Source organism: Drosophila teissieri, chromosome 3R (assembly GCF_016746235.2).
Source record: "Drosophila teissieri strain GT53w chromosome 3R, Prin_Dtei_1.1, whole genome shotgun sequence".
Lineage (NCBI taxonomy): Eukaryota > Metazoa > Arthropoda > Insecta > Diptera > Drosophilidae > Drosophila > Drosophila teissieri.
Genome location: NC_053032.1, coordinates 16,038,521 through 16,063,154, shown reverse-complemented (window position 1 = coordinate 16,063,154; position 24,634 = coordinate 16,038,521). Strand labels below are relative to the sequence as shown.

The following is a 24,634-nucleotide window of genomic DNA, read 5'->3' as shown; positions in this document are numbered from 1 at the left end:
ACACGACTCCTGTCTGTGCGAGTGCTGTGCGTGTGTTGGTGAGAGGTACAGGAGAGTCAAAGCTACACAGCGCAGCACATTTTTGTCAGTGTAGCTGAGCACTTCGGGTCCTTGAACTTTCCACCGAAGCAAGGATCTGGTGATCCCAGATATGGTTAGCATTTGCAGCTTTCTTTGGATGTATATGTTTATCAATAAGTTAAACTATTAGGTATTCTAAAAAGTGAAGTTAACTTTGCTTCGTAAAGTATAGATTTTCATTTGAACCATGGAAACTAACTTACTTTTGCAATATGCCAATTGAAATTTAGAACGCTAGCGACGATTTGAATGTGTTGGGTTCTTTATTCATTCATTAATTCATTTACAATAAAAAAATGTTCAACAGCAAAAACATTACACAAGCTTTGTTTTTAATGTAAAGGAGCTGAATAAATATTGTACGAGTTACACTGTGCCTTGCTAATTCTGGTTGATCTGCAGTTGAGATGGGCTCGTGGACCCAAAAGTCGTGCGTATATATCTTTTTGGGGCTTGGGGACTTGGGATCTTGGGGTCTTGGGGCTTGGCTGGGTTCCAGGCACATGGGCATGTACATACAACAATTAACAAGATCCGGAACCACTTCTGGGTGAAAGTTGAGCGCCGAGCTGAATACGATCGCATGTAACCGAGTTATCTGAGTGCTCATTGAGAAGGTCTGGCAAGTTAAAACTAAAAACGAGATACATATATTGTTCCTTTCTTTCTGATCCTTTGCAGATGACGGCCCGTCCCAGTGCTACATGGGTACAGTGGTACTTGGGTACAGTGGTACTTTGTCAGATGGTCCGGGCCGAATCGTCGTTACTATACTCGTCGGTATATGGGGCAATGTATGTATAGTATGTATGGGGGGAGGGGGGTGTTCATATGCATGCGTGATTGGTGTTGAGATACATTCGTAGTACGATATGTGTGTGTGTGTGTGTATAAATAATGTAAGAGCTGAATATCGAAGCCGAAAGTGCGGCTGGGGGCGTATTATTCTACAACATACTGCTCTACACATACATTATTAAACGATATCAATATGTTTAATATGTTTAACATGGGCTTAATTCGTATTGCAACAGGGCCAATTTCCAAAGTGCTAATATTAAGTTTGTAATTCGTTCGGTAATCAGCGATCTGATACCATACGATACGATACGATACAATAAGATACGATACGATACGATACGATACGATACGATACAATACGATACGTTAATGATTCGTGAGTCTTAGCTGCTAGGGATTCTAAATGGTGTGCTGGGCGAATGCTAGGCCTACCAAACTAACCAATGTTCATGTGGGGTCAGGTCATTACAATTACATTAACGATATTAAGTGGTATAATAAATAACTATAATTAGCAAACACGGAGTCGGCCGCTCAGATGCCGCTCCATGCTGGGTTTAATCAAATGCATAATTGTCTGTTGGGGCAGTGGTGGTCCGTCCACCACCCACTTTTCCTTCTCGATCCTGGGGGATCGATCACTCCGCATTCTTGATCTCGCTGAGGCTGCGACAGGCTTCCCGTTCCCGCTCCCTTTCGCGCTCCCGCTCGCGCTGCTCCTCCTCCAGCTTGAGCACCTTGCTCTTGAGTCCGCACAGGATCTCCGCCGTGGCTATGTTCTTGATGGTGCTCAGGTCCAGGTGCTGGCTGTGATTGTTGTTGTTGTTGTTGTTGTCGTCGCTATTGCAGTTGTTCCCGCCGTGATCGGCCTCCTGGTCCTGCTGATCCTGATCGGGGTGCTCCTGCTCCATGCTCCTATGGATCGCACTCAGCAGCCTGTGCTTGCCCAGCGCCAGTGCTATCCCATTGTTGTTGTCGCCTCCCGGCTTGCTGTTGTTGTTGTTCGAGTCCGTTTCCATGTCCAATCCGCGGTTGTTGTTGTTGTCATCGTACTTGCGATCATATCCTGCTCCAGCCATCTCGTCGTCGTGTCCGTTGTTGTTGTTAAGGTTCTCCGCCGGCGGCAGTTCCGTCTCCACTTCCCGCTTGATCAGCTGAATGTCGGGCGTGGGAGTCGCGCATGTGGGCGTGGCCTCCCTGTTCCTGCTGCCCCCGTTGGCATTGGGTATCTGGACCAGATTCAGTGCCTCCTCGTCGTTGTCGTTGTTGCAGTTGCTCGATTGCGGACTGCTGCTGCTGGTGTTGTGGTTGTTGCTCTGGTTCTGGTTCTGATTCTGGTTGTTGTTGTTGTTGTTGGTCAGATGATGGCTCTCCACCAGGCGGATCTTGAAGTTGTTGTTGTGCGTGGATGGCGGCGGCGTCTGTGGCACAATGGTCGTGATGATGGGCTCCATAACGTTGTCCTGGGCGTGGCTGTGGTTGTTGTTCAAGGCGTCGTCATGCTGCTCGGCACTCGGATAGCGATCCCGCTCCATCTCCTTCAGCCGCTTCTCGCCCCCCAGCTCCGTGTTGTAGTGCATCAGGATCTTGCGCTTGGCCAGATACTTGTGCTGCTTGCGCGCCGAGTCCAGCATCTTCTTGCTGTTCGCCTGCAGGATGGCGAAGGAGTTGCTCTCCGCCTCCGTCAGGTTGAGGCTGCCGTTGCTGCCACCCAGGTGGTTGTAGTTGTTGCTGCTGCTGTTGTTGTTGTTGTTCCTGTTGAGATTCTTCATGAAGGTCTCGGCCAGCGTGGCCTTCGACTTGATGTGCTCCCGGAAGCCGGCGTAGTTGGGATTGCCGGAACCACCGCTGGAAAGGGGCGTGGGGCAGCGGTTGGGTCCATTGAGCGAGGGCGACGGCGAGGACTGCTGCGGGGGCGGTACTCCTCCATAGCCGGCGGCATGGCCGCTGGTGATGTTCACGCTGTGCGTTCCGCGCTCGTAACGGCACTCGGTGCCGTCGCTCTCGTGCGGCGAGCTTATGTCGCTGGCATCGCTGTCCAGGTTCTTCTGCAAGTGGAAGCGAGAGGTTGCACTTAGAGAAAAACTCGTATCTTCCTAAGCAATAACTGAGATTCAAGTTTGAGTTGCAGAATGCATTTTCAGAAGCTCTCAAGTAATCTTATACAAAATAAAAAGCTGCTGACTTTGAACAGCACATTGAACTGCACTTTTTTAAGAAGTATTTCTGGATGTCATTGATATACTATTGGCCATTTCCTTATCTACACTCTATGTCTTGTGGAGTCCCCGTAACATCAGTGATCATTGATTCCACCTGTAGAAAACCCACCTCTGTGTGCAGGCCCTTGATTTTCATGGCCTCGGCGACCTTCAGGAAGACGGGCAGATCCTCGTACTTGACGTTCACCTGGCCACTGTACATGAAGTCCAGCAGACCGGCCATGTGGCTGGCCTCCACGTCGGCCATCAGCAGGATGGGGTGACTCGATGGGTTCTCCAGGAAGATCTGCTGGAAGTAGGGACTGCAAACGGACAGGACCTGCAACGAAAGGGGGCAAACAAAGAGAGGGTGCGGTGCATGAGTACGGGAGTTCCTGGCGCTGAGCCGCTAGTTTACCAGTTTGTGGGCCTTAAAAATCTTGCCGCCGGCTGCGATGGTGACGTCCACCATCTTCTCGTCCTTCTGCAGGGAGTGGAAGCCGCGGCACATGTTCCCATGGAAGTTGTTCCACGACAACAGGTACTGGTCGATGGTGTTGGGATCGGCGTAGGACTGCTGCTGCTTGTGCGACGGCTGCTGCTGCTGGTGGAGCTGCTGCTGGGCGGCCTGGTGCTGGGTGGCCGTGATGTGGATCTGCTGCGCCGTGGTGGGTGGCGTACTGGGGCGCGGTGTGTGCGGCTGGTGGGGATGAGCGAGTTGGTGGTGCTGTTGCTGCTGCTGCTGCAACTGCTGTTGGTGCTGCTGCTGTTGCAGCTGTTGCTGCAGCTGATGCTGCTGCAGCATGTGCTGTTGCTGCTGCTGCAGCGCATGCTGCAAGGCCGGCGGCGTCGAGGAGGACGACAAACGGTGTGGATGCGGCGACAGGGCCTGCTGGTGGCCCAGGAATCGCTGCTGCTGCTGGGCCTGGTGGTGTTGCTGCTGCTGCTGGTGATGCTGCTGTTGCTGCTGCTGCTGCTGGCGTGCGTGCTGCTTGATCTTGACCATGTTCTCCTGCTGCTCCTGTTCCCGCTGGCGCATTAGCTCTTGCTTGATCTTGTACTGCTGCATGGAGAGGTCGTCGACGCTCTTGGACAGCTTGGCCATCTCGCTGTTGCTATTGAACTTGCTGTTCGAGAGCATGGGCTTCAGCTCGAATTTGTAGTCGCCAACGCCTCCGCTGGCAGCGGCAGCCAACTTCCGCTCGGCGGCCAGGGCGGCACGCTCCTTCTGCCGCCGGATGAGCTCATCGATGTCCATGTAGGCGCCACTGGTGGCCGCCGCAATGGCCGAGGCGATGATTGGATCATCCTCGAAGACGCTGTCGTCGAGGGTCTCCTTCAGCGTCTTCGTGGACGAGAAGAGACGCAGTGAGGGATCGTTCACCTGGTCGCTGAAGTACACGTCCATCAGGGTGAAGAAGGGCCACTCGCGCCGCTTTGGCTCCTCGGACATCTTGATGGCCTTGTACTCCTGCAGCAGATTGTTCCACTTCTTGATGATCTTCGACAGCGGCAGCGGCACATTGAGCTCCCGTTCCACCACGCTGAGGATTAGAAGTCAGGTTTAGATAAGAGTTACGCAATGGGACTATACTGTTCACTTACGCCCAGGCATATTTAGAGGCATTTCGCTTGCCAGTGAACAACGGCGACAGTTCCGCCCGCAATCTGATCAGTGATTTGACTTTTTCCGCCTCCCCTGCAAATGAGAAAAGGAAACCATACAAATCAGTTACAGTTCGCAAGAATGGCTGGCAGTTAGGCACTGCGCAAAATGAGCAGATAAATCGAGGGGCATTGATCTGGCTGGCGGCCACTTTCCACCTGCCAAATGCATTTCAAGTTTAAGCCGCACTCCATCGATAAAGACCTCTGGCCATAACGGCCGCCGAAGTGGCGAATTATAGAAAACTGCACCGCGTTTCAATGAACCCGACCGTCGGCAGTCGGCAGTCGGCAGTCGGACTGGCAGTCGGACTCGGATAATCACTGCAATCATCTGGCAGCGGATCGGCATCGATGCCTGCTCGCCATTTACGGCTCTGAGCCTTGTGGTTAATTGCTATAGCGAATCTAGTAACTTTTACCCGCTGCAACCGCGTGCCGGAGTCCAAAATCGAAACTGCATCTCCAGCTGGAGCCAAAAGCGAGGTAGCAGCTCTGGGCTTCTACACAGAAAGAAATTAGCATCGAAGCCATTGATAGACTCTGCTGGAGTGCAATCTAATATAATATATTCTAATATATTCTTCTGACTATATAATGCTAGGTGTGCTGGTATTAAGCTTCAAATGATCATAGTGTCATAGCAGTTTTTCGCTCAGTGCGAGCATTCCCATCTCCGCTCCCATCTCCAATTGCAGATGCGCAGGTCCGTCAAGTGATCGCCGAAATGGAGGAATGGCTGCCTCTGCCCGGTTACATGGCACTCAGCCGCGCACACGGACAACCAACAACCAACAAGTATCAAGTATACGCCACGTACAACGGCGCTGTGTACGTATGTATGTATGTATGTACATATGTACGACTCGATGTCCATAATGACTGAAAACTATTCAACGTTGAAGAATTCATTAGCAGATTTCACTTTCGCTCATGACGACGCCGTTCGCGTTCGCGTTTGCCTTTGCTTATTTCTCTTAGCCGTCTTTCTTTATTTATTTACCGTAATTTCTACTCGCTCACTTTTCCCGATGGCCAAGACTTCGGGCCAAGTTTTCGTCTTTCGGCTCCTGACTTCGGCTGCGGTCGATTTCTTGGCTTGTGGCGCTCAGTGCGGCTGCACTGCGTCCAAGAAGTCGCACAAGCGCCGCTTTTCAGCCTTGCCTGGCTTTTCCAACTGTTTTCCTCCGAGAGAAAATGGTTTGCCGATGCAGCGGCGAGCAGTCGAAGCCGGATCTAGGAAAAAGCTCAAGCGGCAATCGCTTTGATTCGGCTGGGAACAACTTGGGAAAAGTTTGGTCACTGCATTCTGCAGACTACACCGAAAGAAATCAAGCTTCCATGTAATTTAGTTTCCTTGGAGAAACTAAACTCAAACTACTCAAATCGAATAAAGCACCAATATTTATGTGAATGTCTTAAGCTTGCCATAAAATATTTATGATCAAATTCCCCACTTCAATTACTTTCGAGTGTAATCATGACTTTACTGGATTTTCCTCTGACTCGGCGGCCAGAATGCCCGATGCACTGCAGTACTTTCTAATTTTGGCTCGCCGGGGGTTTGCCTTTGTGAAACTCTATTACTCACTGGCCCGCTCTATGTCAAGGTAAGGGGTATTAGATCGACATCAGTTCGCTGATGGTTGAGCAATTCCCAAGCCCCCATTCGATTCGTTTAATGGTTTGCCAGCAGCAGCATTATAACCTAGCCCAACCCAAAAGAGCGCTCGTTAAGAAATCTCCGCGTCAGATTCAAAAAACAAAAAACGAAATACAAAAAAAATACGAAACACAAATAAAGCACGAAAATCGCTGGCCAGCCAAATAAGTAAACATAACAAGCTGAAGACTGAGCAAAATTCGCAGGCAGCGCCAGCTTGCAAAACAACCTCAACCTTCTGCGTTGCTCTACGCGCTTGATCGTGACACGCTGAAGTTCCACGCTCCCCTTTCGCAGATACAGATACATTCGCATATATATATCTATATACATAGTGGTATATGCAGGGGCACGAGGGGTTAAGGGGCAGGAGACTGAAGACAGCTCTGGCTCACACAAAAGTTTCACTTTCTTCGCAACAAGTTTAATGCGTGTGGGTCTGCGCGTGTGTGTGTGTGATGGTATGTACGTGAGTGCTCGGGTGCTTGAGTGTGGTGCTTTTGGCCACTTTATGGGGCCTCTGTCTCTGGGCCTGCTGCTTCTTTCTCTCGCTTCTTTCGGTTTCTACTTTCCGTTTGCGCCCTTTTATGTAACCCAAATCCTCGGATGCTGATGATGCTGAATGCTGATGCTGTGGTGGTCGCTTCTGCGCTTCTGCGCTTCTTGCGCAGACAGTCCAACTCGCTTGCCAAGGGGCGAAGAAACAGCGTTTACCGTTAGTTTCTCTTTTGGCCTATATTTTGGAGTCGAGTGGAGTGAAGTCAGTCTTCAGTCTTCGGTCTTCGGTCTTCAAGCCAAAGCCAGCTCTTCTCGCCCGATGACGATTCTTTATCTGCCTCTCTCCATCACTATCACTAAGCTGGCTCCACTACGTGCTTCACTTCCGTTTGGAGCACTTTCGTGGGCCGAGAACCGGTTCTTTGGCTCGGAAATGCAGGCCCATCGCAGCTTACGAGCATGGCTACACGGCGAGAATAGGATTTTAATGGGTCTGCACCCCTTGAGCATTAGTATTTATGATCTAACAGCTAGGGGGGTTATTTTATCTGTTTCTTGTTGCGAAAACAAGGTGATTTACTAAGATCCTGGCTATATACAGATAAGTAGTTTTATGGAGCAGATTATTTCGTTAGAACAGAAATGGCAGAGCTTTTCTTTCTGTGCACGCTTTGTATGGGACTGGGTTGTTTTCTTTTCTTTCATTTCAGTTCGGGGATCTTAGTGATTCTTTCTTTGATTTTTGGGCATGTTTGGGTGTCCAATCACGTTGCCTTTATAATTGGCTGCTACTTCGAATTCGAATGTTATTTTTATTGCCACGGACTATGGCTACTTAGAATGGCTGGAAGTGTTCAGTGTTCAGTGCTCAGTGCTCAGTTTATAGCGTTGTTCGATGGATAGTTGGTGGTAGGTAAGCTTCTTTTGGCCGGTTCCATTGTGCTGAGCCGCGTTCGTTTCGTTTCGCTTGCTTTCTTTTTGCCACGCTTATTTGGCTTCCTGCACTTTTCTTTTTCTTCACCAACAGGCGGCAGATATTGGAAGGCTATGGCAAGTTTTCTTCTTGCTTAATTCTTTGTTTGTTTGATTAAACGTGGAATTGTTAGCCGTGACGCTTCGTTTTTTCTCCATTTTCTTCTTGTTAGACTCGGCGTGTCCACCGTCCACCGACTTTCAGTCTCCTCTTTGCGTGAGAATTTCTAATTGGGTCAGGATTTGTGTACGTCTTTCTTTCTTTCTTTTCTTTTCTTTTTCTACTTCTAGTTCGTTTTTTGTTCCATCCAACTGCAAGCGGGAATTAATGAAGCATTTGACGTGCCCTACTCCCGATAACCGAACACTGAAAGTGATAGGCAGATCGCCGAGGCCGGAGAATGGAACTGGATTGGATTAATGGAATGGCACTCCACGCCAGATTGGGCAGTGATAAGGTCTGTGGTGCGACGTTGATTGATGGAAGCTGGATTGACAGAGTTCGATTCTTAATACCTGCGGATTCCCTCCAATTTACCATTTACAATTTACAATTCCAATCCCAATTGCCTGGGATGGTCAATAGATCCAATGCGTTCCAATTCTGCTACATGGGGAATTTCAAAGTAAGGCCCCAAATGAATAATTAAACAGAAACCTGCAGAAATAAGTGAAGATCCACTTCTATACCCAGTTTGCAGAGTTCACCATGAACTTCAAAAGTTTTGCGCTGCTATTCGCTGGCAAAAATGCATTCAACTTGAAGGCGATGCCCAAACGAATGCAAGAATTCGCATGGGCCTCAGCAAAACGCATGGGCAAAAGCCACGGAAACCAGACTCCCAATTCGAAACCGATTGCATTGAAATTGTAGCCGACCGTCATCATGTGGCTTTCCATCTGTTGGATGCTGTTTCAGCTCGCTTTTCTACTGCCGCTGCTGTGTTTCTCTCGGTGTTTTCTCCGCACGCCAGGGACCAGCGGCTATAATGCGCATACGCCCCGTGTGCCAGGCAGTTGCACTTACTTGCTGCACTTACCATGTAAGTCATCGACCAAGCTGCAGTTTTGGCTTTGGCTTTTAGCTGCAACTGCAACTGCAACTGCAGCTTCAGCTTCAGCCAACGGCTAGTGGCATTTAATTCTTGGCTTTTACTTTCTCCCAAATGATGCACAAATGAGTCTGGAGATAGCAGTAACCAACGGGCGAACGGTAAAAGAAACACTCTTGTTTGTTATGATTTTTCCAGCGAAAACCTAGAAGAAGAAAGTCAAAGCCAAACAAAGACCACAGACGTTCGTATGGAGTTGCTAATAGGCTGGATGGATGGATGGATGGAGAGATGGATAAATGGATGGATGGATGGATGGAAAAGCGGGAAAGCCTCGGATGATATAAACCAAAACTGACAGAGTCGTGGAACCAAAGCAACCAGGCAACTTGTTGCGGGGAATTTTCTATCTTTCGCCAGCGGGCTTTTCTCTTTGTGCTTTCTGCTTTTCCATTTTGCAGTTGAATGTACGCTAACCAACTGTGGAAATTCCGCACTACATATAATCATGACCAGCAACGTCATCATCTTCATCATCATCATCATCATCATCGCGGGCACTACGATCATCATGGCAATTATCATTATCCTCGACATCGTCAGAAGTAATTTAGGAAAAATATTTTGTATGCGCCTTCTTTGTGCATTTCTCTGCGCCGTTGCTTTGGGAAAATGTTGTTTAACTTTTCATGTACTCGTACTCGTACTCGTACTCGTGCATTCATGTGTATTTGTAAGCAGCCTGGTCTTTACTTTGGCTGATTTTCCAGCTGCAGAAGCCGAAATTCGTTGTAATCTCATTGTTTGCGAGAAGGTTTATGAACTTTTACAAAAGATTTCTGCTCCCCGCCTTCTCCAATTGCACTGTTTGTCATGCACTCGGAGTGCTGCACAATTTCTAGCTCCCCTTGCGTTTTTTCGAAAGTGCAACACGGCGGATGAGCGATTTCTGGCCGCGGCTAAGTGCAAACATTTACCATTTACCATTTGCATGCTTGCGTTTTCTAAGCAAAAGCAATTACCGCCCGTGTGATTTAACGCCTTGCTAATGAGTATGGGCATTACTTGAAAGCGAGACGCAATGCGCAGACAGACAGCGGAGAAATGTGTCACCGAGGAAATCACTTTTGGTTTCATCAGCACGGCGCATTAATATTCTTATCGAGGCTGGCCAATCGCTGCGAACAGATATAGCCACCTGATTTCGGTGCGTTCGCACGATTCGCTGGCTTAGCTCGACTTAACTTGGCTCAGCTCAGCTCAGCTCAGCACACTCACAAACTTACAGTCTTACAGTCTTTCAGTCTTACGAAAACTTTCACTTTGCGCTGTCAGAAGCGGCAGCAGCATAAAGAAAAAGGAAAAAAAGAAATAAACGGAAAAAAAGAAAAAACGCCGTAAACCCAAAGCTCTAATGTTAATGTAAATAGCGGTAAGAGCCAACACACACACACCTACACGAGCGGCACTAGATACAGATATAGACGCATACGCATGGCATTACGTGCTGTCGATACATCAGGGCAGATATTGAAACAATGCTTCAAAGCGAGTGCCAAAAAAACGCGAAAAAACCGAAAAATATTCAAACAACAAATCATTTATTAAAGCCATTGTGGATGTTGGCGAACCTCAAGATGTCTTGTCCGCCAGCCAAGAAACTAAAAATCATATTAAATTGCGGCATCTTACATAAAAACTTAACCTTCCCCACACGCTAGCCAAAATGTTTTTTATGATGTATATATGATTTATTTGCTATTCGCCGTTTCTGATCATTTCAGCGCCCTCACCTGCAATTATCCACTCGAAATGAGATGACTTGTGGTTGTGTGGTTGTGTGGTGCATTAGTAGCGCCTCGAATTTAGTTCGTTAACTTTCTATCGAGCGCCCAAGACAGCCCACCTAATGTTGGGAAACTATTACTCATCCGCACTGATTGGACGTCTCAGCATCCTCACTTTCTGGGTCACTTCTGCTTCTTTCCCAACACCTATTATTCAATTCCAGCCGCAGAGCGAAAAGAGAAGAAAACGCAGAGGAGCCCCAAATTGAAGCGAGCGGACCTAAAGTGAAAGTTCTAATAAACCATTAACCAACCAGTGCCAGGTATGCCATAGAGGGCGCCACTGTTGCGGTAGTCCAGCGGAGTGAGCAAAAGAAAGGTAAGACACTGCGATACTGTAGTGCGATACCATGCGAAGCAGCCAATGAATGGAGGATGTAAAAACAAAATTAAGCACTTCTTTCTCTGCCGTTTTCTGGGGTCTTTTCCACCAGTCTTCTCAGTTCGTGCGAAATACAAATGGTTCATTTATGTTTCTTTACATTTTGGCGAACAATAATGTCTGCGGCGAACGCGATTCTATCATGGGTAATTTCGAATTAATTGCAACTCCAGCGGAGAAATGTGTCTACGTTATTCGTTTTTCGTTTTTCGTTTTTTCTTACACATTTCCCCCATCGATCACTGAGTTTGTGTTTGCGAGCCCCTGGGCAGTTACGTTGTTTTTATATTTCGGTTGCTAGGCCAAGAGTCTTTCCCCGGATTGCATAAAGGCATTTCGAATGGCCACATCTGCCTCCAGCTATTGAAATTCAAATGGTCGCACATCTGAAGCGTTTCCCGACTTCCAGCCGCACTTCTACCTTTTTACCAACTTTTGCTCGCACGTCGGCTGGCCAATTAAACGGCGGCGGCCGAAAAAGCACTAACCCACAAAGCTGGCATTATAAAAGAATTAATAAGCAATTGCATAACGCTGGCTACGTGTCGAAGTGGGAAGTTGGCTGCAAATGTGAGGAATTCACGCAAGTTCCAGTGTAGAAAGCACCAGTATCTAACTCTAATGGCGTTCCAACTTTATTACCAAGGCACTAAGGCCACTCTGCATTTTCACTTTCATAACAAGCAGAAGTGGCTAGTGGCTAGTGGCTAATGGCATTGGTCAGATACGATCAGATCATCTGCCGATCTGATGGTATCTGTGACTTTCCTCTAACTTCCAGACAAGTGACCAGATTCAAGATGGCAGATTGCATAATGTCCATACGAAACGAAAATAGAAAACAGAAACACCAATCGCAGAAATAACACTAAAGAAATGGTTGGATGTGTGTATTGGCGGTGGGGTGATATACAAATATTTTGTAGCGGTTTATCATCTAACGGCATTATTGGGCAACCTCCACTCCAATCCAATTTCAATTCCAATTCCCCTCCAACACTCCAATACAACAACACTCCAACACTCCAACACTCTGCTCGCCAACGCCAGCATTTAAACTATTTTCTTGTTATGTACTTCAGCAGTGTTTTGCTGTGTTTTGGCATCGATTATTTGGCCAACAGAAAATCCGGTGCGTCATTCGCGATAATTGCGCGTGCCAGGGAGTCAGACATACGAAATATTTATGAAACTAACTACTGCTCATAAATTGGTGTAGAGAGCATATCCAAATAAAAATCGAAATCGAGATCGAAATCTAGTTGGCCCTAGAGCAGAAGCAGAAGCAAGCAAAACACAAATATTACGTATACGTTCGAGAGAGATCCACACGCGTCGCGCAGGAACTGTTGCAATCTGGGGACCCAACGATGGGACATTGAACTCGAAACGAACGCGAACCTGCCCAGCCGAGTTTGTAAACAAACTGGGCTTATGTAATCGCTTAATTATAATGGAAATGAAAATGCCAAAACGGCAGCCAGAAACTGTGCGTTTTGTTTGCTGGGAATGGTAATGGTAGATGGTAGATGGTAATGGTAAAGTGGTAAAATGGTAATGGTAAGAGGTAAAGGCAGTGGTAAACAAGCTTGAAGGCTGCGCTTGTAGGGATATGCATTTCTGGTTTGCGCTCAAATCCATTTGCATGGCAATGAAATGTGCCAGAAAGTGGGTCAGCTTATGACAGGACTCAAAGCCAACGAACAACATTCACCCACAGAGAGAGAAAATCTAATACGAAATACGTATAACAAGTAAAAATGTGAGAGGTGTCAAAATATATAATATGTAAAATATTATTTTTTTAAAAAGAAGACTTTGAATAGAAAATGTTACAAATGTTGTGTTTAACTCATATTGAAAAGATATAAATTAAGATATTTAAGCATCAAGTATTTCCTGTAGAGATTTGCCTGAGAAACGAACAACGGGGTTACTGAATGGCTGAAAGGAAACATAAATTCTGTATCCGAAAAGGGATCTTTCTTTCTTTTTATCCATTGTGGCTGTAGAAGCGGCAGCGACGTCGGCAGAGGCAGAGGCAGCGACGGCTACTGCGACGGCGAAAGAAAAACGAAGAAACGAAGCAACAACTTTCACCTATTAATATTCGTGTCGTAGCAGCGGCAGAAGCGAGCTGCCAAAGCCAAAGCCACAGCTAAAGCTAAAGCTGAAACTGAAGCTGAAGCTAAAGCCAGGCCAAAAGACCGAGGCAGAAGCAGAAGCAAAGCCAGAGCCAGAGCCAGAGATACAGATACAGATACTTCGCCAGGCAGAGAGATACAGATACTGCAGAAGCAGAAGCAACAAACAGCTAGTCACTGCCGACGTTCAACGACGGCAACACATCGCATACAGCATCGCATACAGCATCTCATATAGCATCGCATGTAGCAGATCGCACAGTGCTGGGCGACTTGAAACTCCAAGCTCCAAGCTCCCAGCCCCAAACTCCCAACTCCAAACTGGCTGCAACTCCAGCCAGTTGGGTCCCCTTGCTGGGGAAACTTTCTATAAAAAAGCAGCTTTTGCTTTTTGTTTTGAAAATTTCTTTCTTGCTGCGCAGGTTGCCCGAGTGCACGGCTCGATCGTTTGTTTGTTTGTTGCTTTCGCCTGGCATTCTGCACTCGAACGGATCTGAAACGCCTTTTGTGGGGGCGCTTGCACGGGTGACTCCTCTTATTGGTAGAACTAGCTTAGAAGAATTGCAAGACAAACTTTCAAGCCCCAAAATAGAGTTAGTAGTTAGTGACTACTGCTGGTTAGTAGCTAGCCAAGTTCAAGGCAACTTACAACAATATCTGGTCGAGTATTGACAATTCGCATTGACTGTGGGTGTCATAATCTCGTTGGCAGCCATATCCAAATCCAATTGTTTGATGATAATAGCGCTGTGTGCCAGGTGTACTCCAATCCCGCTTGGTATCCTTGAGCTGATCGGGAACTTTCCGTAATCCAATTTGCACAAAGAAATATGTGTATCTATTTTTTGATAGTTTCTCTTCTCGAAGCTTATTTGGTTGGCTAGTAGGTCCCGGTTTTCATTGTAGCATATCAATATTTGTCATTCAAGTGGCACTCACGCACCGAAACACCGAAAATTCACTTTCACTTTTGCGTTTTGATATGCAGAGAACACAAGGCAGTTAATGAATACGGATTCGAGAGGGGGAGTGAAACTTAAGATTGCAAAGCCACAGAGTCAAAAGAGGACAACATTTTGATTGCACTTGGGCAGCATGATGCTGTTGCTATTCCACACTTTTCATATGATCTTGTTTTCCTCTCTACTATTCGATTTCTTATACGATTTTCTTGCTGTGAAGTTTCTGCGCAGGCGCGACTTTCTACGAGCTGGACGAGATGGCGATTCTTGCGCGCCGAACGGTGGAACGTAACGTCTGCCTCGAAACGCGGTAGACGTCTGTGCGGCAGCGCGCAGTGAAACCAGCGCTTATCCTCAAAGATCGCTAAGAAATTTCATGCCATTCCATTTCGTTTCTCAGCGGCAGCGACGCTTTCGCTTGCCGCACTCACACACTCACACACTGGCACACTCACACACTCGCACACTCGCAAGGTGGAAGCTCCGCCGTTGGTTCTTCGGCTCAGCAATGCTTTTACCATTTCTTTCTCTCACATACACTTGCATATGCATGTGTATACACGTACGAGCGCACTCACACACACACGGGCGGGCGACAGCAAGTTTGGTTCTTCGTTGAAGTCTTTTGTTTTGGTCCGCGGTTTGTTTGCCATGTGCTCTGAGTAAGAGTTTCGCCTTGGGAGCCCACTCTCGCACACCAATGCGCCCATGGCCGGAATGGTTAATTATTTACAGCTTACCATCGTTTCGATTCCAGTGCGTTCCCCCGCCGCTTTTATAACTTTAACTTTCATCGCTGCCTTCTAAGACCAGCTTTTCCCGCTCCCCTGTGCTCCATGTGCTAGTGTTCGGTGCTTGCCAAGCGCTGAAAATTACAACTTTCGTCTATTTTTGTCAAGATTTTTTTATATAATTATATAATTTAAGCGTTTTTTCTTCTTGTCGCACATTTTGGGCCCCCGTTTCGCTGGCAATCTGATTCCGCTCGCTTTTCCATTGTTGCTGCCGTTTTTACTTTTCTTTGCATAAACCGCACGGCTAATTACGCACAAGGAGAGTGAAACTCCATTAGATTCTTAATTATAGTTTAATTGCCACCGGATAGATAATGTGGCGAGCAGCACCCAGCGAGCCGGGCAGAAATTAACTTGAATCATCTCCCCAGTTGCAGTTGCAGTGAGCTGCATTTGGAAATCTTTCACCGCCTGCATTTCTCATTGTTGCTGGCTAGTTGGTGCTAGTACTGGTGCTGGTACTGGTAGTGGTACTTGTACTGGGACTGGGACTGCTGCTCGTACTGCTCTTTCTACTGGTCTACCCATGCGCAGTGAGCGTTGCAAAGCTCTGTCTTCAGCAGGCTCCATTTGGAGGGGGGAGTGGGTTTGCTGGGGATCTTGGGTGCTTTTCGGGGGCTGGGGCTCTCTGCACTTACAGTTGTTTCTTTTGTCTTACACTCGGATGCGCGATGCTGCCCTGCTGGTTGTAGTTGTAGTTGTAGGAAACTTTCTAATGTAGAAGATGTCTGCAGCACTTCCCCTGGCCATTGTACTTGGCTTGGATTGCCCCTCTGCCGCCGGCACAGTGGTAGGCCTCTATTGACTCGGCGTTTGTCAGCTTTTTATTTCTACCGAGATTTTCCCAAGCTGGAAATTTGTCGGCGAGAATTTCAATGTTGTAAAGTTGTATAGGCCGTATTCTATAAGCTTGTGAGTTCACACCGTTGGCGATTGATCGATTCTCTTAGCATCGCTCAGCTAGGTGAAAGTTTTCTGATAAAGCCACCGACTGTTACATATAGAGATGTAAATCATCTTTTCGATGCGGATACACGGAGTATGCCGCGTTTCACAGCAAGTAGGGATGCAGAACCTGTCCAAGATCCATTTAGTCATCCAGTGCTCAATCTTGTGTCGCATGGCCACGACTTTCGAGCAACTAATAGGCCCGAATTTGTATTTACATGCTAATGAGCAACGGAATATTTTGTTTCTACTGAAAACGAAAACGCATTTTATTGCCAAACGATGATCTTTGTCAATAGGAGAGCTAATAGATTTAATTGGACGGCCGGGCCGGTTCGTTATATAAATCTCGTCCGGGCCAGAACCGTTTGCACTGCTGGGGGAAAAAGAAACGAGCCAAGATGTCCAAGATGTATCGCGGCCAAGTGATTAATGCAGGCAGCTAAGAGTCGAGACCCCAAAAGCCAAGAGCCAAAATCGTATTTTCACTTTTTAATAATTAACATAAAATTATTAAGAAGCCTTAAGAGAAGGCAAAGAAGCTCTGCAGAGGGCGAGGCAGAACGAGCGAAGATGCCGAAAACGATGCCAAACGCATTAAGCGCCCAGCCACAAAGAGCAGTCGGAGCAAAGAATAAGCCAAGAAAGTTGTAAAATCCGAGGGGGAAAAGAGATTTCCGAATTTCATAAAGTCTCGCAAAGAACCAGAGCCAGCTGCCGCATGACTAACGAACTAAATATATAAGGCAAAGAATTTTAAGTGAAATGAGCATTTCCCGAAAGCAGCCAACGGTCTGACGCTCTGACCCAATTACCCATTTAAGCCCAAAGTCCAAATTGATGTGGTAGCGGAGAAGAAATGGCCCAAAGAACGAGAAGAAGGCGATGGAAATGGAAATCGGAGATGGAGATGGAGCTGGAGCTGGAGCTGGAGCTGTGGGGAAACCGAGGCAAAAGACGAGTAACAGTTATGTGACGGGCAGACAATCGAAAGTTTATGTCATGCTGCCGGCAGCAACGCGGCAGCAGCAACAACAGCAGCAACACCAACAGCAATAGCAACAGCATCATGTAGCATTCGAAAATCCGACTGCCATGGATGAGCAGATGCTTCGTTCTTCTTAATGCTCAATCCAGATTGATTTTCCGCTACCCCTTTAATGAGCAACTGAGGAATCTGAAAGTAATATCTCCGTTGGCAGTGAATTTTCCCCTCGCACAGCAACGCAGCGGCGAGTGAAATATAAAACAATTTTTCGAAAGTCATGCCACGAAATAAATAAATGGTTCTTGTATCTACACACGTATCTCGCATAGGCCTACAACTTCGGCCAGCAGCATGAACAATGAGAGCAGCCAAGCTGCAAGAAAAGAAAAAGTAACTTCGCACTCATACACACACAGTTTGCTGACCAGCAAATCGAAAAGATACCCGAAAAGAGAAACAGAAAATAAAATAATAAAATCGAAACATGAAACATTCTGATTGTATGGGCCAAAAAGTGGGTCAAGCTGCGCGGCCGCTGCTCAGTCGCAGCCTCAGTCGGCGTCGTCATCGCCAACGCGCTCGTGGCTCAGGTTTTGGCTTTAACTTTGCCTCCGGTGGTGATTGTGGTGGTGCTGGTTACCATGGCTGTGATTGTGGTGGTGGTGGTGCTGTTTGTGCTGTTGGTGGTGGAGTGGCTGTGGCTGTGGGTCTGGGTCTCGGTCTCGGTCTCGGTCTTGGTCTCCAGTGGCGCGCTCTGCCCGTGAAACGAACACAAGCAGCACCAACACAAGCGCAAGACGAAGTAACAAAATAAGCCCGACTTCGCTGACGGAATACTTAAGCATCTGCGTCCACTTGCACTTTCTTTTTCGGGCTCGGCTCGGTTTTGCTTTTCTCATTCTGCTTCTGCTTCTGCTTCTGCCTCTGCTTCTACTTCTGCTCGAGGTTCAGGTTCGGGTCTTAAGTCTTTCGTTTTGCAGCACGTTTCGGTCGCTTGGCTTTCGCTTGGCGCTCTTTCACCGTCGCTGGGTGCCAGCGGAAACGGGTTCCGTCGAGCTTTTTTATTTTCAGGGGCCCGTGCTGAAGCTATTTCAATTTATTATTTATCTTGGGAGCGCTTCGCTGTCATATTCTCTTCCTTTTAGATAAGAAATCAGAAACTCATTTAAAGATTTTTCAGTGAAATACATCTCATTTGAGGTGCACTGCAGCGCCATCTATCATTGGATTTTTCGTTTGTTTCAGCCGAAAAGTATGCAAGCACTTTCCCGCTTTCAGTTTATGGTTCTTGTCTCGACTGGGAAATATAAAAAAAATAAATCGCGGGAAATTCTTACGTACGTCAATACAAATACAATACGAATTATTACTGAAATCGTATATACAGATATACGAATATATAGCGATATATATAATCTAAAATAGTCGATGGCTCCGTAGCTAGTACTATTTACGTGTCTGTTGGTATTTGTTTTATAAACATACTTTCATCTCGAATAAATAAATAAAAATAAAAAATATAATGTAAAAGCATTAATAACTCGTATTGAAATACTTGAAAATGCATGGTAATAACCGATTAATACTTCAATATGATATCATAAAAAAACACTCTGAATATTAAAATATATCTTTCACAAAGTGGAATATACCAAGAAATGGCAATTTTTGAATAACTGGAATTAAAAGAATCTATACCTTTTGGTAAGAAACTAATGTTTTGAATCCGGGAAGGCGGGCAAGTTCAATCAATGGCTAACTGAATTATCGTAGACTAAAAGATAGAGATTAAAATGGTGATCGATTCAGTCTGCAGCCACTAACTTGCTCAATACACGATGACCATCAAGGCAATTACCAAATAAAACGTTTTGGGAATGCCACCAATTCACTTCCGAGCAATGAGATCCTATCTTTAGCCCCACCACATTCGATTATTCATGTGGGCAAGCGAGAAAAACGTAAATAGAAAGAAGTAAAAAGCAATCAAACCTACATAAAAGGATAAATACAGTTCGATTAAGAAAAATGCCGAAGAACCTAAATGCATTTTCGCTCGGTCTGGCTGGCAATGGTTAATTGCTCTGATAAATGGACATCACCGTGCATTTCGCAACTTCGTGGCTGCCTCGGCGCCGCAAAGCAAAGTGCAGAATGCGATTGCAAATTTGGATGTGGATGTGGATGTGGTAGTGGATGTGGATGTGGCTTCCTCGAGCACCGCGCGCGGAGATCTCGATCAACCTTGATGTTGATTTATAGGTGCCGCTCTGCTTGGCGCGTCTATTTTAGATTCGCCTCGCTGCGTGCCTGTTGAAATGTCCCATTCTCCCATTCACCCATTCTCCCCGTCCCTGTCGCTGTCCCTGCCGCGGATGCCAATTGTCTTGCGTCGGTCCTTCTAAGGTCCGTTTCTATTTTCCGAACTCTCAGCGCCGAGTGAGTCGTCCGCCGCAGCACTGGCCCATTGGCAGCAGGATTGGTATGTGCGGATCGGGACGTGGAAGTGGCTAATTGGCCACTCAAGAGCGCTGATAGCCGTTTAGGTGGACCATGCCCATGCCCATGCCCATGCACATGCCGATGCTCCGACTGTCACGCACATCTGCTAATCACTCGGCCACGTCGTTCTCCTATCTTTCGAGAGCTTTCTCTCCTGGCACTCCCTACAATGACTGATGGGGGTCCTAATATAGCTAGCTTTATGCTTATATTGTTAATAGATTAGAGCTGGAATTATAGTAGATGGGAACTAAGTAAGAGATGTAGGATTTCTTTTGTTACATTAATATTAAATCTACTATAATGACCATTTTCTATGGGAACAAGATGTGGCAAGTTCCTAAATTATTACAATGTGCAATCATAAAATGTCATATTCCTTTGGAGTTGGCCTTTCCACGCTTACTGAACTGATAACTATATAGATATAGTAATGATAATAAAACGATTGATATATACGTAGCTAATTCTGTAACTCGAGTATTTAAATATTATTTATTGCCTTTATAAGTTTCTTCTCAAAATTATATTTAAAGTAGATCTATGGCTTCCTTAACTGTTACTATGTGTTACAATATGAGTTTAGCTTACCTTCCTTTTTTTGAACCTTTTTTAAACTGTGACTTACTTTGCTCGGAGAAGCGCATCCACGTGTCGCCTTCGTACCACTGGGCACCCAAACTTCTGACTTGCCCGAGCAGAAATGCGAAAACTGCTTATATGGATCGATTCGAGTTGATTGTTCCGCAGCACTTTCGCTCAATCTTTCTCTGAGTGCCGCCCTGGCATCCAACTCAAATCGCCATCGGTTCGAGGGAGAGCCCAGATATAAAGGCAGGACAGACCGATCGGCGTGCCATTTGTTGTTGAGTCTGGTCGTCAGCAGGAATCGAACGTGCGACTCTATCCAATTTTCCTCCTTTCGTTGACCTAAAAGGTGTGTGAGTGCGACCTCAATGTCGAAGGAGCCAAGGATTATTACAGAGCAAAGCCATGAGGATATCGAAAAGGATATCGAAACGCATTTTCCAAAGTTCCAATTGTTTGACGGACTTTTCTACAAGTTAATCTGCCTTCTAAAGTTCAATATCTACTTATAAAGTGAAGAGTAATTGCATTGCAACGTATTTTCAATTAATTTGATCCGTTTAAATTAAGTTCTATGAACTATTCGGATATTTTTAGAGCACTGCTTTAGTTTCGAGTGAATAACCAATTAGCGTGAGTCAAAGGAAAGTGGAACATACATGCTAGCCACTAAATGGAAATGAATATTTGCCATTTTTCATGAATTGCTAAAAGTGCGGACCAACGAATTTCATTTTCAACAGCTCGGAAATTTTGATGATTACTAAATATTTTCGTAAGACACATCTTTTTATCAAAGTATTAGAATTCAAAGGATTGAGTGTAGATGGTAGTTAGGGAAATCATTATGAAGAGGATACTTTGGAGTATAGCTACAGATGGTGATCAGCGGATCGGGCTAACCGAATGCTCTGCCATTTCCCTTCCAGATAAACAGCTGCCAAGATGTGTGACGATGATGCGGGTGCATTAGTTATCGACAACGGATCGGGCATGTGCAAGGCCGGCTTCGCCGGTGACGACGCCCCCCGCGCTGTCTTCCCCTCGATCGTGGGTCGTCCCCGCCACCAGGGTGTGATGGTGGGCATGGGTCAGAAGGACTCGTATGTGGGCGACGAGGCGCAGAGCAAGCGCGGTATCCTCACGCTGAAGTACCCCATCGAGCACGGCATCATCACGAACTGGGACGACATGGAGAAGATCTGGCATCACACCTTCTACAACGAGCTGCGCGTGGCCCCCGAGGAGCATCCAGTATTATTGACCGAGGCCCCCCTGAACCCCAAGGCCAATCGCGAGAAGATGACCCAGATCATGTTCGAGACCTTCAACTCGCCGGCCATGTACGTGGCCATTCAGGCCGTGCTCTCCCTGTACGCCTCCGGCCGTACCACCGGTATTGTGCTGGACTCCGGCGATGGTGTCTCGCACACCGTGCCCATCTATGAGGGCTTCGCCCTGCCCCACGCCATCCTGCGTCTGGATCTGGCTGGTCGCGATCTGACCGACTACCTGATGAAGATCCTGACGGAGCGCGGCTACAGCTTCACCACCACCGCCGAGCGTGAGATCGTGCGCGACATCAAGGAGAAGCTGTGCTACGTGGCCCTGGACTTCGAGCAGGAGATGGCCACCGCCGCCGCCTCCACCTCGCTGGAGAAGTCGTACGAGTTGCCCGATGGCCAGGTGATCACCATTGGCAACGAGCGCTTCCGCTGCCCCGAGGCCCTGTTCCAGCCCTCGTTCCTGGGCATGGAGTCGTGCGGCATCCACGAGACCGTCTACAACTCGATCATGAAGTGCGACGTGGACATCCGCAAGGATCTGTATGCCAACTCCGTGCTGTCCGGCGGTACCACCATGTACCCTGGTAAGATACATCATCCGCTTCTGCGGTGTAACTCTTCTTTAATCCAATTGGTTTGCAATTTCAGGTATTGCTGATCGTATGCAGAAGGAGATCACTGCCCTGGCCCCATCGACCATCAAGATCAAGATCATCGCGCCACCCGAGAGGAAGTACTCCGTCTGGATCGGTGGCTCCATCCTGGCCTCGCTGTCCACCTTCCAGCAGATGTGGATCTCGAAGCAGGAGTACGACGAGTCCGGCCCCGGCATCGTCCACCGCAAGTGCTTTTAAGTCTTTCGCCCGCCGCGAAAGCTCTTCAAAGGCAGCAACCAGCAGCGACCAAAAAGCATCCATCGAGCTTCCCAACAACCTCGGCTCGCACAGTGATAGACAAAAGCAGCGAACCCATCGCACCACACTTATCATCCAACTCAGATTCACAGCAGACAATCAGATAGCAGATAATCCGGTTGTCGGAGCTCATCCTTCATGGCCACTTCATCGGCATCGTCATCGGCAGTGGCAGTGGCACAGTGGATTTTTACTTTGAACAACTAATCGTAAGAGTCGTGGCTGTGCTCCACCTCCACCTCCACCATGTCGAGTAGCAATCAAATGTGTATGAGGAGCTTTTAACCCAAGTCAGTGAATTGAAAGCCAAATATATCTTCCATTAAAACTATTAAATACTTTAAATAAATACATTTTTCTATTACCCGCCCCCACGTGTACTGAAAAGCCCTGGAGGTGCGAACCACGCTTGGTTGGTAACAGCTTTAAATTCCTTTAATTGACATTAAATTAAGTTAATTGTTAACATTGGTGTTGCATTAGCCTAGCTAGTTACTCGTAAATGAAAATACAGCGAGGATACTTGGTACCGGGACTTAGGCGATTGGGGATACAATCGATTGAACGTTGAAAATCTGGCAGTGATAACATTCAATCAGCAGCAATGTGTTAATTCGATTCGATGAATAGTTTGGTTTGGCTTGTGCGATCGCGATCGGGGTATCCTAAATAATATGAGTATTCGTTTTAGTTACACATACATTTGCTCCGAGCTTCTCTCTCTCTCTCTCTCTCTATCTCTTAACTAACTAATCGCGGAGCTTAGCTAATACAACTATTGTACAGACCGGCATTGCACTAGTTTAGTCGAGCTCTTCGTTCTTTCGCTTGGTGAGTGATGGAAGAGGTGCCATTTCTTATAGCCTAGTCTTGTTCCGGGGAATACAATGGTGGGTGGGTGTGGAGGAAAGTATAGGTGTAAGTGTAAGTGTATGTTAACTTATTCATCGTTTGAAATGCATTTCTTGGTAGGGTAAGAGTTACCTAGGCAAAGGATCCTTCCATCACTGCATACGTGGCACATGGGCTTATCTGAGCGGCGACCTTTGATGGTGGTGTACAATATGGATAACCCCTAGTTGCTAAAAGTTAGGGGCTCACATCCTCTAGTATTTACAATACTTAATACATTACATGGCAATAATATCTAGTTACTAATTTCGAGTGAAATACAAGTATATATACAGACGATATGGTATATGGTATATGGTTGTTTTGTTCGGGCTACTTCGACACGATAAGGCTAAGGCTTACATACTCGTATCCTAACTAATATTCGAGAATACTTTCAACCATCGTTGGCTAGAGCGACGACTCTCCGTAGTGGTAATTCTTGGCTGGGGTAACCCTGAAATGCTGGGATGCTCGGATTAACTTTACCCTTGGTCCTTCCCGGGACGTAGACCCGATTACCGTGGGAAGGTCAAACAAAGTTTCCCGCTGACTACTCAGTGGTTTCAGTCATAACACGTCCAGGTAAAGGCCAGAATCGGGCGCGACGTAGCAACCGCCGCAGTATCCTCCGCAGAATCCCCTTCGCATCTGCGCCGTGGTATCGAACTGAAAGCGGCAACAGGATTGCAATAATTCATATTGAGTTGGTAATTGAGTTGGGCTGACATACCTCACTGATGCGCTTCATGATCGAGTACTGCCCATGCATGCGCCACACGGTTCCCGGCCGTATGGTGAAGTCCGTGTCCTTCATGTTGATGGAGAAGTCGCCCTGCGGACACTGGCCAATGCGATTGTAGCAATCGCCCGCTGAGCCCAGCTTCTGGGGCAGGCCGCGCACGTCGGCGAACTGGAAGTCGTTGTCCAGGATGCGCAGATCGGTGATGTTCAGCCGCAGCTTCCTGAAGTGCGTGCGGCCGGAGTTCTGGTCGTTGTAGTACTCGTGGGCTCGCGACTCCGGCGGACAGCTGTTGGTCTGCTTCGTCCTGTACTCGTAGTAGATGGAGTAGTTCTCCTGCGGATCCACGTTCACGTACTCCCGCGGCGTCCGGCTGTTCATCTGGTGGCAGTAGATGTGCACCATCCGCGACCTCACCTCCACCTGATAGTTGCCATCCTCGTTGTAGCCGTGCATCTCCTTCAGGTCCGCACAGCTCCTCGGCCTTCCCCGATTCCGTGAACCTCCAATTGCATTCAAGCTCCGGCTGCTACTCAATCCCGTGCCCCGCGGTCTGCTGCTGATGCTGCTCCCGATGGCACTCCTCCTCCGGCAATGTGGCGGCGGAGTGCAGCTGTGCCGCTCCACCCTGGCGCGGGTGGGACAGGCGATGCGACCCTTGTGCGTGTTGAAGCAGAAGTCCCGCCTCTTCTCCACGCCCTCGCAGTTGCACT

The 24,634-nt window shown here is 47.3% G+C and overlaps 3 protein-coding genes across 6 annotated transcripts in view; 1 reads left to right on the top strand and 2 right to left on the bottom strand.

Moving 5' to 3' along the window:
- Positions 1-1,520: 1,520 nt before the first annotated feature.
- LOC122621670 (myb-like protein I) lies at positions 1,521-14,022 on the bottom strand. 2 transcript variants are annotated; one of them, XM_043799616.1, is made up of 5 exons: positions 13,956-14,022; positions 4,689-4,782; positions 3,502-4,627; positions 3,214-3,423; positions 1,521-2,930 (listed from the first exon to the last, which is right to left on the bottom strand). In XM_043799616.1, the coding sequence occupies exons 1-5, from the start codon at positions 14,020-14,022 to the stop codon at positions 1,521-1,523; spliced, it is 2,907 nt and encodes a 968-aa protein (XP_043655551.1). The 2 variants fall into 2 exon arrangements, with proteins under 2 accessions (XP_043655551.1, XP_043655552.1); XM_043799617.1 differs by having other exon boundaries at positions 1,521-2,927.
- A 6,286-nt stretch (positions 14,023-20,308) lies between these two features.
- On the top strand, positions 20,309-22,652 carry LOC122621707 (actin, indirect flight muscle). The gene is made up of 3 exons (XM_043799662.1): positions 20,309-20,437; positions 21,018-21,958; positions 22,023-22,652. The coding sequence occupies exons 2-3, from the start codon at positions 21,034-21,036 to the stop codon at positions 22,226-22,228; spliced, it is 1,131 nt and encodes a 376-aa protein (XP_043655597.1). The 5' UTR covers positions 20,309-20,437; positions 21,018-21,033; the 3' UTR covers positions 22,229-22,652.
- Positions 22,653-22,701: 49 nt separating this feature from the next.
- LOC122621726 (A disintegrin and metalloproteinase with thrombospondin motifs 9) overlaps positions 22,702-24,634 on the bottom strand; it is a 35,847-nt gene continuing 33,914 nt past the window's right edge. For all 3 annotated transcript variants that reach the window (XM_043799684.1, XM_043799685.1, XM_043799686.1), the window contains exons 16-17: positions 23,913-24,632; positions 22,702-23,848 (exon numbers count right to left, since the gene is read on the bottom strand). In XM_043799684.1, coding sequence (XP_043655619.1) covers positions 23,750-23,848; positions 23,913-24,632 — 819 coding nt within the window. In that variant the 3' untranslated portion in view covers positions 22,702-23,749. The remainder of the gene's footprint in view (positions 23,849-23,912; positions 24,633-24,634) is intronic.